The 15,016-nt window shown below is 34.2% G+C and overlaps 3 protein-coding genes across 3 annotated transcripts; all 3 read right to left on the reverse strand.

Annotated features, from left to right (window-relative positions):
- Window positions 1–1,044: 1,044 nt before the first annotated feature.
- On the reverse strand, window positions 1,045–2,259 carry LOC108841613 (zinc-finger homeodomain protein 11-like). The gene has a single exon (XM_018614362.2). It carries the CDS (start codon window positions 2,045–2,047, stop codon window positions 1,277–1,279), a length of 771 nt encoding a protein of 256 aa, XP_018469864.2. The 5' UTR covers window positions 2,048–2,259; the 3' UTR covers window positions 1,045–1,276.
- A 9,533-nt stretch (window positions 2,260–11,792) lies between these two features.
- Window positions 11,793–12,608, reverse strand: LOC108841040 (CLAVATA3/ESR (CLE)-related protein 45). The gene has a single exon (XM_018613828.2). It carries the CDS (start codon window positions 12,493–12,495, stop codon window positions 12,115–12,117), a length of 381 nt encoding a protein of 126 aa, XP_018469330.1. The 5' UTR covers window positions 12,496–12,608; the 3' UTR covers window positions 11,793–12,114.
- A 1,524-nt stretch (window positions 12,609–14,132) lies between these two features.
- Window positions 14,133–14,492, reverse strand: LOC130508482 (uncharacterized). The gene has a single exon (XM_057004017.1). The coding sequence runs from the start codon at window positions 14,490–14,492 to the stop codon at window positions 14,133–14,135; it is 360 nt and encodes a 119-aa protein (XP_056859997.1).
- Between the last annotated feature and the right edge of the window lie 524 nt (window positions 14,493–15,016).

The raw sequence follows: 15,016 nt of genomic DNA on the forward strand, positions 1-15,016 counted from the left end.
ACCTATCCTTTGCACCATCGGAGATTCGCCGGCGGAGATTACCGACACCGCGATACGACGGAGCTCATAAACCTGCAGAGCCTCCGTCCTCTCTAAAAACCACACTCATCGCTCTATCTTCGTGTCGGAGATCTAAACCGCTCCATCTAGATCCCCCTTACACGACTGAGCTTCCACAGAACCTTAACTGATCTTCCCGCAGTGTCTTCACGCCAGAGGTTACCACCGACACATCGAGGTTCCTCCGACTTTGAACCACTTCAAACACTGGACATGCGAATCAAAGACCACGACTTTCTTCCTTTAACCCTCGTCACCGACACCGGAAAGCTTCATCTTCTACCGAAGAAACCAAACGCCGAGACCCAGACCCTAAAAACCCGATCCAAAATCGGATCACACACCAACTCCAAAAAGATCCAAAGAAACGGACCATCTTTAGCCAACAGCGTAAGACATAGGGAGTCTTCACCCTCCGGCGACTAATTCGGCGACGGCGAAGCTGACAAAGCCTTCGTCTCCCGATAACAAAACCGACGACGACGAAGCTGACTGAGCCTCCGTCTCTCGGGAGAACCACACTAACTAGACAAAACGGGAAGCTTCACCGCACCAAACTCAACGCAACCGCGCCGTTACTCCAGAGACAGATCCACCGCGGGTGCTTGTTCCAGAGTTAAGGCAAGGCGGAGGGAAAAGGAGGCGAGATAGAAACGAGAACCACGAGCTTGGTTGGTCACACAAGAGGCTCCGGCGACGGCACGCGCGCTCACACACCGTCCGTTCGCCGGATCCCGATCTACTTTATCTCTCTAAACTTCTCTACCACTTGACGACTCCAGTTCCCTATTATTAAAACCCTCTCAATTTTTTCGGTTTTTCCTAAAAGCTCAGGAGATTATTTCCACTAATACAGAAGATAATATTGAATAATGAAGATAGTATACAAAACAAACCAACGAATCTTTTGATTTCCTCGATCGTAATTGGGGATCATGTAGTTACTATAATTAGAATGGTGATATTTTTCACTTTAACCTTCGATTAAAGAAAAAATAGTATTTCATTATCAAACCCATTACGATCTCTGAACATCACGTTCATACCAAAATAAAAGTAAAAACCTGAAAAGATCATTGATATTTTAAAACCGCATATATATCGTTGATCCATTACATGTTAGAACTTACTATTATAAGATTGAACGGTTAATGCTCATAATTAATATAACTTTAACCCCAGATTGAAGTATCCTAATTAGCTTCACAAAAGCTGATCAAGAAGAGGAAGACCCATCAACGGTGTCTCCGTCTCCTCCACCATTGTTAGAGCTCTGAGTGTTCAGACAAAGACGAGGATGATGATCGACCGACAAGATCTCTATGTTCTTACCGTTGAGAAGTGAATACTTATTATTATGCATCCATACTTTAAGAACCCCTCTCCCGATCCCAACCTCGCTACAGAACTCCCTCACCGACTTTTCATCGCAGCCGTTGATTTTCCAACCTGCTTTCTCGGCGAAAGCTCTCATCTTCATCTTCTGCTCCGGCGTGAATTTGGTCCTCGTCCGTTTCCTCATTGCTCCTTTCGAGCTGTTCTCCGATCTCACACCCGTCGGGTCAAGATCCGACGGTCCACGGAAACCGGAGCTGAGAGAGAGATGCACGTGGTGTGGAGCTGAAGTGTAGTAAGAGAAGGGAACAGGGGAGGCCACGTGGTGAAGCGACTGAGACGGCGGCGATTCGGTGCCGGAGGGAGAGGAAGCGGGATGCACGGGGAGGAAATTGAGATGGTCGGAAGGGTCACGGCGGTGGAAATTACGGTGGCAGCCACAACCGGCGCACCGGAGAGAGGAAGGATCGGCGGGTGTTGCGGTGGGGGTCGGCATAAACTCGCCGCAGCCGTCGAGCGCGTGACCACCGAGGTTAGCCGCGTGGTTTTTCAAACACTCTTTGTAACAGATACCCATTTCTCCGGCGACGGTTGGTTCTCCGGCGATAGTAGAGTTTACTAACGTTTGTCTGTGTTTTGAAGACAAATCCATGGCTTTACTTATGTTCTGTCTTTATAGTGTGTTTAACTCATTTCTGATTAACGTAGTTAAAGAGGAGATTAGGTTTTGTGGTATTTATTTATTTTATTTATTTATTTTAAAACTGAGAATTAAGTAAGTGCATGTGACGATGATGTAATTATATCGGTAAAGAACATGGCAGTGATAAAATATATAATTAAGATTTTAAAAATGTAATAAGTGCGTACCTACAAAACGTCCAAAACACACATAAACTTACTGTATACCATCAAATGAAAACCTACAACTCAATTTTCTTTTTACTTTTTCTTATTTTGGTGAAACAGAGAATTGTTTTTTTTGAATACTTGTAGTCACTTTGATATCTATTTATACGTTATAGACTATATAGAATATTTTTTTTTTGAGAAAAACTATATAGAATATTGTGTCGTATCATAAGCTTTTCTTCAATGATTATACGGGACGTTCGTAAGTTTTTTCACTTTTTCACCTGTGGGTAACTTGTTGGTCGAGAGGAATATATTCGACGAAGAGAGGGAAGGATTGAGTCCAGAGTGTATACGTGGCAAATGCCCGTTACATGCATCGTACTTAAGGACAATTCCAGCTGCCCTGCAATACAGTTTTCATTTCGCGCCAGAAGACCATATTTTAGTAAATTTCGCTCTCGCCCCTGTGTTTCTATCTGCTTTATTTTTAACCCTTTTCTACTTTTTCTGTGTAGACATATTTTTATTTATTGAATTTTGTTTTATATAATGGCAACTGTTGGGTTAGAAGTATGTCTCAGACTTATTATCCAGAGTTTGAATTCGTTCCAGATTCGTTCATAAAATAGGATATCCGAAGTGTTTAGATCCGAATTCGAAAAGTAAAATCTTGGATCCATCAAAATCAAATCCCGATCCTAATCCAGATATCATAATTTTTAGATCTGGATATCCGGATCAGTGTTTTTAATAATATATTAAATTTTTAATTTTATTAATAATTATATTTGAAATATTAATATTTATAAATAAAATTAGTCATATATTTTTATATTTTAGTTTTAGTAATAATATATGCATAAATATATTCATAAATCTTGTAAAATATTTAATTTATATGTTTTCTAGATTTTTTTTTTAATTCTCGCGGGTATCGGAATACTCACGGATATCATAATTCTTAGACGGATATCTGATACATGAATGTCCGAAAGACACAGATCAGAATCTGGATACCAAAATATGGATCCGATGGATACTGATCCGGATCTGAATTTTTCAAATATTCTAGATATCCGGATCCGTTTCAAAATTTTATCTTTTTCCTTTTTACCGATTATCCAAAAAACTAAAGAGCTTGTTTTTTCTTTTCTTTCTAAAATAGGTAACTACGTGTTCTCCAAAAATAGTTGACTTGTGCCAGTATGCTACATGTCTTTTGTGACATTAGAAACACTGTTGAGTATGTGTTCAAAAAAAGAGAGTATTTGTTTTGAATGAATGCTTCATATACTTGGCAACAATGCAGTGAATAAAAGTATATGCCGACATATGCCAACCATCATTTTGAAATCTTTTTTTGACATCCATCATTTAGTAATTAATCTTACAAATTATGTATATTTTCCTTAATCACTATCTTAGATATTCTTATCGTTTGACCGACCTCTTCGTCTCATTACGGTGGCGCCGCAATTTAGTCTTCATTTGCATTTTGTTTACGTTATTAATTAGCTTTGTGTCGCAATTTATGTTTGTATGTCCTTCTCTTCCAATCACCTTCAATTATTATTTTTAAAATTTTTATATCAAATTATTTACAATTTCTGATCGAACATTATACTTATCTTAATCAATTGTAGAACTTTTATAAGAATTATAACGGACAAGACTTGGGTTCATCCCCTATGGTAAACCTTTAAATTCATTATCTCTTTAATAACCAATTAAAGTGCCAACTAGATTAATGATTAAATAATTTAAAAAATAAATAATATCATATTTAATAATGATAATGTCACTATTTAATCCCTAAACTCAAACACTATACCCTAAATCCAAATTCTAAACCCTAAATTCTAAATTATAAACCCAAACTCTATACCTTAAACCCAAATCTTAAACCCTAAACCCAAATCATAAATCATAAACCAAAAAATCTAAACTCTAAACCCAAAACTATACCCTAAACTCAAACCCTAGATCCTAAACCCAAATCTTAGATTCTAAACTCAAACCATAAACCCTAAACCCAAACCGTAGACCCTAAACCCAAACCCTAGACCGTAACTCAAACCATGAACTCTAAATCCAAACTTTAATTCTTAACCTTAAATTTCAAAAGAACAACATCAATATTAATCTAAATATTTAGGTTATAAGATTTGGGTTTTGTATTTACGTTTTGGGTTTAGAGTCTAGGATTTGGGTTTAGGGTATAGGTTTGGGTTTAGAGTTCAGATTTTTGGGTTTATTATTTATGGTTTGGGTTTAGGGTTTAAGATTTGGATTTAGGGTATATAGTTTGGATTTATAATTTAGAATTTAGGGTTTAGAATTTGGATTTAGGGTATAGAGTTTGAGTTTAGGGATTAAATAGTGACATTATCATTATTAAATATGATATTATCTATTTTTTAAATTATTTTATTATTAATCTAATTGACACTTTAATTGGTTATTAAGGAGATGGTGAATTTAAAGGTTCACCATAGGGGGTGAACCCAATTCTTGTCCAATTATAACAGTGTATGTTACTTACAGCTTAAGTAGTGTATTATTTAGATAGTTTAACTCTTATACAATTGTAGTGGTCAAGTTTGCTTTAACTTGGAAATGATCAATCCATGGTTCTCTATAGACTCTTCCCATAGATACACAAGATTCCAGTTAGACGAGTGAACGTGTAGCTATTACAAGTATAACGCATAGTGAGAAAAAAACGCATAAGAAGAAGATATATATCAACAGATATATATCAAAAAAAAGAAGAAGATATATATCAACAGATGAAGAAGCTAAGTAAAAATTTACATCAGTGTTCTGTGTACAGAAATATTGAATATGACAAATTAAAGCAGGTTTACGTTTTGTCGTTTATGACAAACCTAGTCACCAATCACGCCTAATTAGGATCCAAATCCCAACTATCGACGATATTTAACCACATAATAATAACCGAGTTCATAATTCTGCTAAAAATTTCGTTGACATGACATTGATGCAACAATTTATTTTATGACTTTTTTTTGGGTTCACCCCGTAGGATGAATTTTTAGGTTCACCAACCAATAGAAAATTGTTATTTTAAATCTAGTATTTTTTAATTAAAGAAACAAAAATAACCTGCCAAATTATATTATGCTTTTAAAATAAATAAAAAGATTAAATAAATAAAAATAACAATAGTTCTCAATAAAGATTATTTTAAAAAATATTTATTTATAAGATTTGGAGTTTAGTGTTTAAGATTTATAGTTTAGAATTTATCCAAATGTTTAGTGTTTTTCCAAGGGTTAGGGTTTACCCAAGGGTTTAGGGTTTACCCAAGAGTTTAGGGTTTAGGATTATAGTTTAGGGTTTAGTGTTTTGTTGACAACATGTTTAGTATTTTTTCCAAGGATTTATGGTTTACCCAAGGGTTTAGGATTTATGATTAGAGTTTAAGGTTTAGTATTAGAGTTTAGGGTTTAATATTAGAGTTTAGGGTTTAGTGTTTTGTTGACAACATTAATTTTTTCTAATTCGTTTTTATATACTATTTTTATTTATTTTCAAATTTTATTTTGAAAAAATAATATAATTTGATAAATTATTTGTTTCTTTAATTAAAAGATACTGAATCTAAAATGACAAGTTTCTATTGGTTGGTGAATCTAAAGGGGGTGAACCCAAGAATAACTCTTATTTTATTAGGCTTTACAATTAGAATATTTCAAGCTCTGAATTATAAGACTCGTGGGTCAAACAGCATCATTAATATGGATTAGAACATTGTCCTAACGATCTTGTCAATGACCAAAATGGCACGCGCATCACGCAATTTTGCCACTAGGATTGGAACAAAATGACAAGTATAAGCGAAAATTAGAGCTCGAATAATTATGTGCCATTTTGTGCATAACGTTATTTTTTTTAACTTAAAATTCAGCATTTTGTGCGTAACGTTTAAATCTAGTATATAGGATTAGACAAAATATCTATAAATTTTGATTAGATTTATTATTTATTTTGATTTGAATCAAAAAGTTTGAATATCTGGAATTCTACAAATCAAATATTAATATATAATATCTGTAAAAACAAAATAAATCATAAATATTAATATTTTTAGAAATTGATAACCGATCATGTTATATGCATATATACATATGTTTAAAGAATTATATATATAAATTATATAAATAATATATTATATATATGTTTTTAGTATTTTTATTTACTACATTTATTAAATTAATTTTTAGAATTATAAAAAGTAAGTAGTTTTTTTGTAGTAAAATATTATTATTTATATTATTTTGGAATTTTTTATTTTCTAATTTTTCTTTATGTTTATAGACTAAATCGGATATCCGATAATAATATAAATTTTTAAAAACATCTAAAATTTCGAATGAATACAAATCAGATTAGATAACTATGCTTGGATAAAACAGATCGATCATAAATACTTCCAAAAACTCGGACATCTAGTTCGATCTTATCCCTACTAGTATGGCTATTTCTTTTAGTTGTAACGATTGTTTGTCACGTTGGAAACATGACTTGTATGTGAACATTATATTAGCGCAATAGTCAAAGAAATAATTTGGGTAACATAAACACTTTACCTAAATAAATATTTTACCAAACAATCGTAAAAACGTTTTAAATTTGTTTTGTTTTGAAAAATATGAATTATATCCAAATTAAATTTCAAAAATAGAAGTTAGTAGATGTTACAATTTATCATAAATAGTCTAGTTATCTTTTGTGATATATTCCACCACCACAATATAAATTCATATTTTCAAAACTTGAAATATTACAAAGTAGACAACTTAAACGTCATATAAAATTGTCCATGATATAAGTTCATATAATTCTGTCAAACTTAAGGTTAGATGTTACTAATGGAGAATTCTCGAAAATTTAATGTTTTGTAGTACAAAGTATATGACCAAAACATACTACATACCTTTCGACCAATTCACTTGCTATGGTTAACTTATTTAATTTTTGTTTAGTTTGCCTTTTTTTTAATAAAAAAAACTACTTATTAATTCTAAATTATAGAGCACGTACGTGGAGCAATCAAGCAAATCATAAATGTAAATGGCAATCTGCCAGGCTTGAAAAACCGCCAATTTAACTCTTGAGTCAACATGAGGATTAGACCAACCATAATATGATATCGTTTGAGGCAAAGGGAATGAATGAAAATCGGAACTTGTTGAAGATAAAGAGACTCAAACGGAGGATGAGTTATCCGATGCCAAGAAATCCTTTAATGGACTGAAAGGGATCCACGGATCTCACCAAAAGAATGCAGAGACACCATTTCTCAGTTCTGATGAAGAGTTTGGGCGCAGTGAACAAAAATAAAAAATCATCCAAGATAAAAACATAGTTTTTCTCATTCAAATCCTATAAAGAAGAGCCAGAGAAGAAGATATAAGTACTCCTTATCCATTCCACCCAAAGAAATTCAGCTCTGAAAAAAATCATCCAAATTAACTTCAGGATACAGGTTTCATTTCAAGAGATGAGGTTACGGAGGCCTAGGCCTCTCTCAGATTTTCGCATAGACCGCTCTTTGACATCTCAATAGTTCCATGCCATAAAAAGAAGATTATAGGGTCTATTGCCATAGTTATTTAGATGTCCAAGAGTCCAGTTTCTTTTTGATCTGCAGTAGATTAGGGCCAGTCGACCTACAATTTCTTTTTGTTCGTTCTGCAATGTTAGTTTAATATAATTCTTTTGTTCTAGTCTACTTATTTTTCAGAATTTATTATAATAATTTTGATTTGATTTTCTGTTAATCTATATTATTAAAACTGAAATATATTTGGAAATTATTTGAAAACATGAATAGTAGTATAAAAAATATAATATTGTTCGGAAACATAGATATTAGTATATTAAGAAAAAAATAATAGGATTATGTTATTAAGAAAAATTGTAAGTCAATCATATTATGAAAAACTATTTTTCTGGGCCATCTTTAAAATATACCAAAATGATTCAATCTAACTACCTAAAAACATTTTTTCTAAAATAATTATAAACAAAATTTAAATTTTCTATACATATTTCAAATTAAAACAGCAATTTAAAATTAATTTATATCAAAAATTTATTCAAATACATATATTTTAAAATTGAATTTTACTAGAATATTTTCTAATAACCATTATAAAAATATTTTCAATATATATATAAATTGATTTTTACTAGAATATTTTCTAATAACCATTATAAAAAATCTTTTCAATATATATAAGAAAAATACAATACAAAGTCTAATTTCGAACACCAACAAAAACTATGATTTTTATATTTCATATTAAATTTAAAAATATAATATATGTAATTATTTATATGATGGTACGTATAAAATACTATTAATTATATGATTATTTGTATGATGGTACGATTAATTATATAATAACACATATGAAATATAATAATGACATAAAAAATAAACAGCAACATATTTTTTTAAAAATACATCTACAAGGACGCGAATATCAAAATCTAGTAATTAGTTATTTCTCTAACAAACTAGAATTTATGTGATGGTAAAATAACATTACTAATACAAATTTTTTTAGACACTAAAACATATTTTACTATAAACGAAAAAGATACAAGGTGAGATGCATTTGTGGAAAAACACAGCAAAAATCAAGTTCTTGTTTAAACCAAGACCTAAGGGAGGGATGAGAACAAAAACCCAACCAAATCATAACCGAATATGAAACAAAAACTTACATTATATATATATATATATATATATATATATATATATATATCTAAACTTAGTTTTTAGGTGAGTACTACTATGGAAACAAGATGAAAACGACCAATAACTGCAAGATTGATTGTGCATAATCATAAAGTCAAATTTATTGATGAAGACCAAGTAAAACTCATTATATTGCTCCAAAATTAAAGGAGACAAGAGAATTACCCGGAACTAAACATGGAAGATGAGGAGAGATGACATTACAAAAACCAGACGACTTTCAACGACTTGAAGAAAAAGAGTCGAGGTTCCAAATTTATTGATCAAGATAAAATATATTCTTAGAGACAGAGATAGCACGGAGAAACCACAACTGAAGCATTGCTTCTAAAATCAAAGATAATGTAAGACCCATCTCAGACGCTAGTCTAAAATCTAGTCTCACATGACTCGGGCCTATAGGCGAACAGGGTCTGGTCAGTTACATTTTAGGTTTTTATCTTGTTTAAGTGTGATATTCAAGTGGGCTTATTAACCAGGGATTCCCTAACTAATCAATCAACACGCGGAAACAAATAAATCCCTATGGCTGCACTGTATATATCATCATAGATTCGATACATTGTAGTTTAAGTATAATGATATAAATCAAACGCAATATTTTACCTAAATGACTCGAACACTCCTCACACCCATCGGTCTCCTGTCTTGCGTCAACCCAAACCATTCTTAGAATCTGCCACATTTTATGAGGCATAAGCAATCTAAAACATTACTTAGTAAGGTGAATCATTTCGCCTACACAATTAGTTCTGAAAACCTAATTCTAATATGAAAATGATCTTAATTCTTTTAATTGCTGATAGCCTCATAGACCCAAACAAATACATTTGACATACGGCATCATGGTCTAGGTCTGATAGGTATCGTTCACTCCCAAGGGAAGGCCTTGGCGAGTCATTCCAACACACAAGAAGAAGAAGAAGAAGAAGAAGAAGAAGAAGAAGAAGAAGAAGAAGAAGAAGCCTTCCATTCTGACAGAATGGCTAACCGCCTCGCCAGACCGTTTCACCAGATCGGTGACCACCTGCCGTATGGGTCGACCACTCTGTCTTAACCATTGGCCGGTTAACCCACTCTCTTTTTCTCTCTCTTGATTTCTGTGGTGGTTTTCAAAAATGGAATTTATGCCAAAGAAGAAAATGGTGATGGGTTTATATAGAAACAAGGGGATCTGGTCGATGGGGCACCAAAAAATTGTTTTTGACCATTCGCCTAACCATTGTGTCCCTTGGTCAAGCATTGGGACCTCTCGGTCAAGCATTGCGTCCCTTCGCCCAATGCACCCGAACGTCTTCGCCCTTCACAACCCAATCATACCTCTACCCTAGTATCCGCCCCGGCTAAGCCTAATCCTAACCCAATCCAACACGAGCCACCCTGTCCGGACCACACATCACTCGCCACTGACTGAACCACACCAGACGCGGCCTCAGCCCGGACCACCTACCACTGTCACTAAACCCAACCGCCTCAGCTGGTTGATCTGGCCCAGCTGGTCTTCGAGCTTATCAGCTAGCTGGGCTTAGCTGACTACACTACATTGAACTAACCTCAACTGATTACATATTCTACACTACCTTAAGCTAAACATGAACTTGGTGTCGAGGAAACTACCTAAGCTTCTCATTCGACCTAACGATACGCCTATGTAATATCTGAGTCAATGATTCAATATAAACTTTGACTACGCTTGTTCATAGGACGTCCACCTGATCCTAGGCATGATCAAAGACATTACAGATAAGACTCCAACCAAACCTAGAAACTTCATTGCCATATGCAGAACAAATTAAGGTTAATTAAAAAAGATCCGGCCATGAAGTACAAGATCTCAACGTTGCAAAAGTCGACTACGAAGCTGACAACCACCAGAACCAAAAGGATCAACTCATTCGAACTCTCAACCACCTAAAGTAAAGCGAAACTTTTTATATCTAACTATATAAATCAATATTTACATATGTAAATCTTAGTTTTAAACCACAAAAATTTACAACCAATTAAAAGAGACGATTAAAAACAAAGTGGAATCCTGATCCACGTCATGACTAAAGAAGTCCATCCACATGTGTTAACAGGAAAAGAAAATTTTGACAAAAAAAATTAGAGAGAAATGAGGGAAAAATAAAGAGAAAGTTCTTTTACTAATACAAACTATGCTAGCCAAAATTCCATAAACATATGCTTGTTGACTAGTGTTTGAATTTTTAGGTTTTACCATGCAAATATTTTTTTGTAGGAATTGGCCCAATAAATATTTTTCTTGTGGACTGGGCTTAATAACTAAATTATGCAGATAATGATTATTATCTCTACTCACTAGTAACGTTAATGGTTAAATATCTAGGCCGTGACGACTGATCCGTAGTTGGGTAGTATACGACACTACACTTCCAAGAATTTATTGGAAATAAAGCATTCGTGTGACTGCAATTGCTTAAAGGTTTATCTTACTACTATGTGTCATCAATGATCCGATCTTATCCACCAGAGAAGCAAGGAATATGAATTTTGAACCGGAAAATTCTCTGTTCTATCAAATCTAGGTTTATGGTTTCTTGCAAGCATGCAAGGGTTTTCTTAGAGAAATTTGATTTTCTTGGATTTTAAATTTTCACTTGTTGATAAGTTCAATTGGTGTTTTTCTTATGGAGATAAAAGAGGTTTTACAGTGAAGTTGTAGACAATCAAAACCTCTGAGCTATTGTATATACACAAGATATATTTTTTGGTGGAGCCAAAGCGATGCAGAACAGAACAAAAGTTATCAAGTAACTTAGAACTAATGCAAACAAAAGAGTGAACACTTAGTCAAAAGAAAATGTATTGAAAAACAAATATGTATTCTCCTGGTGACTGGTGTATCTGAACAGACAGTGCTGTCCTTCAGCAGCCAATGTTCTGTGTATTTATCAAACCTATACTCGAAAACAAAACCGAAGTAAAAAACCAACTAACCTACCTCCAGCTTGATAAGATTTGATCGTTGCGCTTTTCTTTTCTTCTTCTTGCATTTCTATAGTATTTTCCCTTTTCTGTATTTGATTGTTGTTGTGCCACACTTCCACTCAAGAAAGTGGCTGGGATTTGTTGTGGATAGGATCTGATCCTCGTCTTACACGTCTCTTGTTTGATTGGAACGAGTCCTTTGTCTGATCCTTTTGTGCTTGTTGTATCTTCTCAGATCTAACTTTATTCTTGTTAACCTCCTCAAGAATGCGTCGGTTTCCACTGAGCATTCCTTGACCTTCACGGTTGTCCCTAGAATGAATATCAATGCTCCTTAGCTTAGCAATTTCACCTGGCTCAACAACTCCAGCTTCTTCTCCTTGTATTTGCCTGAGGAAAAACGCTCTATTTCCCAAGGCTGAGACCTTATATCTGTTGTCTGATAGTAATCCTATGCAGACAAGAAGACAAAGCATCATTCTTGTACTGTAACCCAGCATTTCTGTTCTTAGGCAGACAAGAAGAATCAGAGTAACTTTATTTTCTCCAAAATAAATAAATAAGAGGGTTAGAGATAATGAGAATGAGATTGTATCCCTTCTGCTTTCATGTGTGTTCCTCCCTGTAGATATAGTCTTGTTATATATCAGTTCTTGGGATTTGGAGGGGAGCTTTAAAGTGTAAAGCGCACAATGGGGTCCCTGGAGAATTTAGATTCACTTAAAAAAATAACATTGCTTTGGAAATATAAGTAAGATTAAGGCTGTTATTGGAAGAATCTGAGAGTGATTGCACAAAAGAGTTCGGTACACGAAAACCTATAAGAAGTTAAGTATCTTTCTTCATTGGTTTCCCTACATAATTCTACATTTGTCCTTTGCTTTTGTCTAACCATATCCTTGCCATTCCAACAATCTTGACTGGAGAATTGGCCACTTTGGTTTTCTAAGAGACCTTCCTAACTATCCACGTCCTGTTAAACTGTCACATTTATATTTTCATGAACACTTGCTCTTTTCCAGTGAACATGTTTAATGACATCTACAAACTGCCTAGCCTAATCATAAGATTTGGTTCTCAGCCAGTTTAATATGGTGCTAATAGTTCTATTTATTTCCCATGTTCATTTCTGTATAGATGGAAAGTATAGTTTTTTTTTTTTTTGCCAAGATGGCTCAGACTTAAGACTTTCTTGTAAGCTCTTTTATTCATTTCTATGATATTTACAGTTTAGCAAAAAGAAAGTATAGTTTTTAACAAAACAACATGAAACAGATAAGTTACAGTATAATGGTTCCCTAACTAGTAACTAGGTGTGTTGTTGATTTCAAAGATTTTTCAGATATTTATATTTTTGATGTTGGCAATATATTCGACAATGTATTATTCTTTGTATTCAATGAAATTTCAGATGTCAAAACAAAAATAAAAAGGATTCCTAACCTTCTTTTCTGATATGGCATATTCACCCACCCATTAAATGCTTTTTACTTAATTTCACAATTTGTACTTCGAAATAAATGCCTTTAACTTTTTGTGATAATGGGTTTGAATACTAATCATTCAAGCTTACGTCCTTTTATGCTGAGGATTCTGGTTATGTCATAATTCCTTTGTTGCTAAGGAAAATGGTTTTGTTGTTTTATTGTTTAACGGCAGGAATACAGTGAACGGAAGCCGTGGCCACGCAAGCCGTTGGTACTATTCCATTACTACAGCTTACAGGAGCAAGCTACTCATATAAAGCATTACACTTTGGCAAAACATATGTACAACAGAGCAACCCACACTCTTCTAAAAGAAACCACTACATTGTTTTATTTTCTCTTTAAGAATGATTCTTTATATTATTCTAAGATATTCCCTAATCACTTTAGGCTTCGTAGCTCACTTTTATATGCAACAAACATCGGTTGCATCTTTATCTTCTCACAAACATAACATCAAATTAAAAAAAAAATAACCATTAAAGTAACGCCTCATTGTCGGTTTTGCCTACGATATTAGTTTAGGATACAATGTAAACTTAAAACTATAGCCTTGACTGCAGAAATTATCAGTACGTTTTAGTTGGAGAGATTCGAATTGATTGTCAAGTTTTTTTTTTTTTTTTTTTTTTTTTGACAACAAAGCTACTCTAACGTAATTCCACCGGTTCGGAAAGCCAAACCGGAGGTATCGAATCGACATATAACATAGCTGAAGGTGAACTCCTTGCCCCATGAGCAAGCTTGTCCGCCATTGTGTTTTGCGCCCTTGGAATATGTCGGATCTTGAAATTAGGGAAGAAAGTCTTACTACGGCGAAATTCCTCCATGTGCGTAGTGAATGCTGGCCATTCTTCAGGTGAGGACACCATCTTCACCAACTGAGAGCAGTCCGTTGCAAAAACTACATCTGAGAACTGTAGGGTCTTCATGCACTCCATTGCCCAAATCAGCGCTTCACATTCTGCGTGTAAAGGAGATAGGCTACGTCGGAGATTCATTGCCCCCATCATCTTGTCCTCTGAATCTATCTTTCGGCAATACCACCCTTGTCCAGTGAAGACATCTTGTTCCTTCCAAGATCCATCGACAAAACATACCCTGGTTGATCCCAAAGTTTGCCAATCGGTGGAAGACTGAACATTCTCGTGAGGGGTTGGTATCAATGATTGTGCCTCTGTCCAAAAAAGCAGAACTAAATGGCACACATGTGGTGATAGAAACACAGAGTTTTATCATGCATTGACAAAACAACGGCGAATCCAAAATAGGATAATTGGTTTACATAATGAGAACGGAGTATGGGTAAACTCAGAAGAGGAAATCGAGGGAGTGGCTGTTAACTATTTTAAGGATTTGTTTAGTACCTCTTCCCCTTCAGGTTTTGATAGTTTTTTGGAGGAAGTACCGTCTTTGGTTACGGAAGCTCAGAATAGTCGACTGGTAGCCAAGGCTACGGAAGAAGAAGTAAAGGCGGCACTTTTCATGATGCATCCGGAAAAGGCTCCGGGGCCAGACGGAATGACAGCACTGT

Source organism: Raphanus sativus, chromosome 2, assembly GCF_000801105.2.
Source record: "Raphanus sativus cultivar WK10039 chromosome 2, ASM80110v3, whole genome shotgun sequence".
In the NCBI taxonomy this organism is placed as follows: Eukaryota; Viridiplantae; Streptophyta; class Magnoliopsida; order Brassicales; family Brassicaceae; genus Raphanus; species Raphanus sativus.

What these genes read in the sequence shown, in the direction of transcription:
- LOC108841613 (XM_018614362.2), bottom strand. Translation starts at nt 2,047, where the DNA reads ATGGATTTGTCTTCAAAACACAGACAAACGTTAGTAAACTCTACTATC.
- LOC108841040 (XM_018613828.2), bottom strand. Translation starts at nt 12,495, where the DNA reads ATGCTGGGTTACAGTACAAGAATGATGCTTTGTCTTCTTGTCTGCATA.
- LOC130508482 (XM_057004017.1), bottom strand. Translation starts at nt 14,492, where the DNA reads ATGGGGGCAATGAATCTCCGACGTAGCCTATCTCCTTTACACGCAGAA.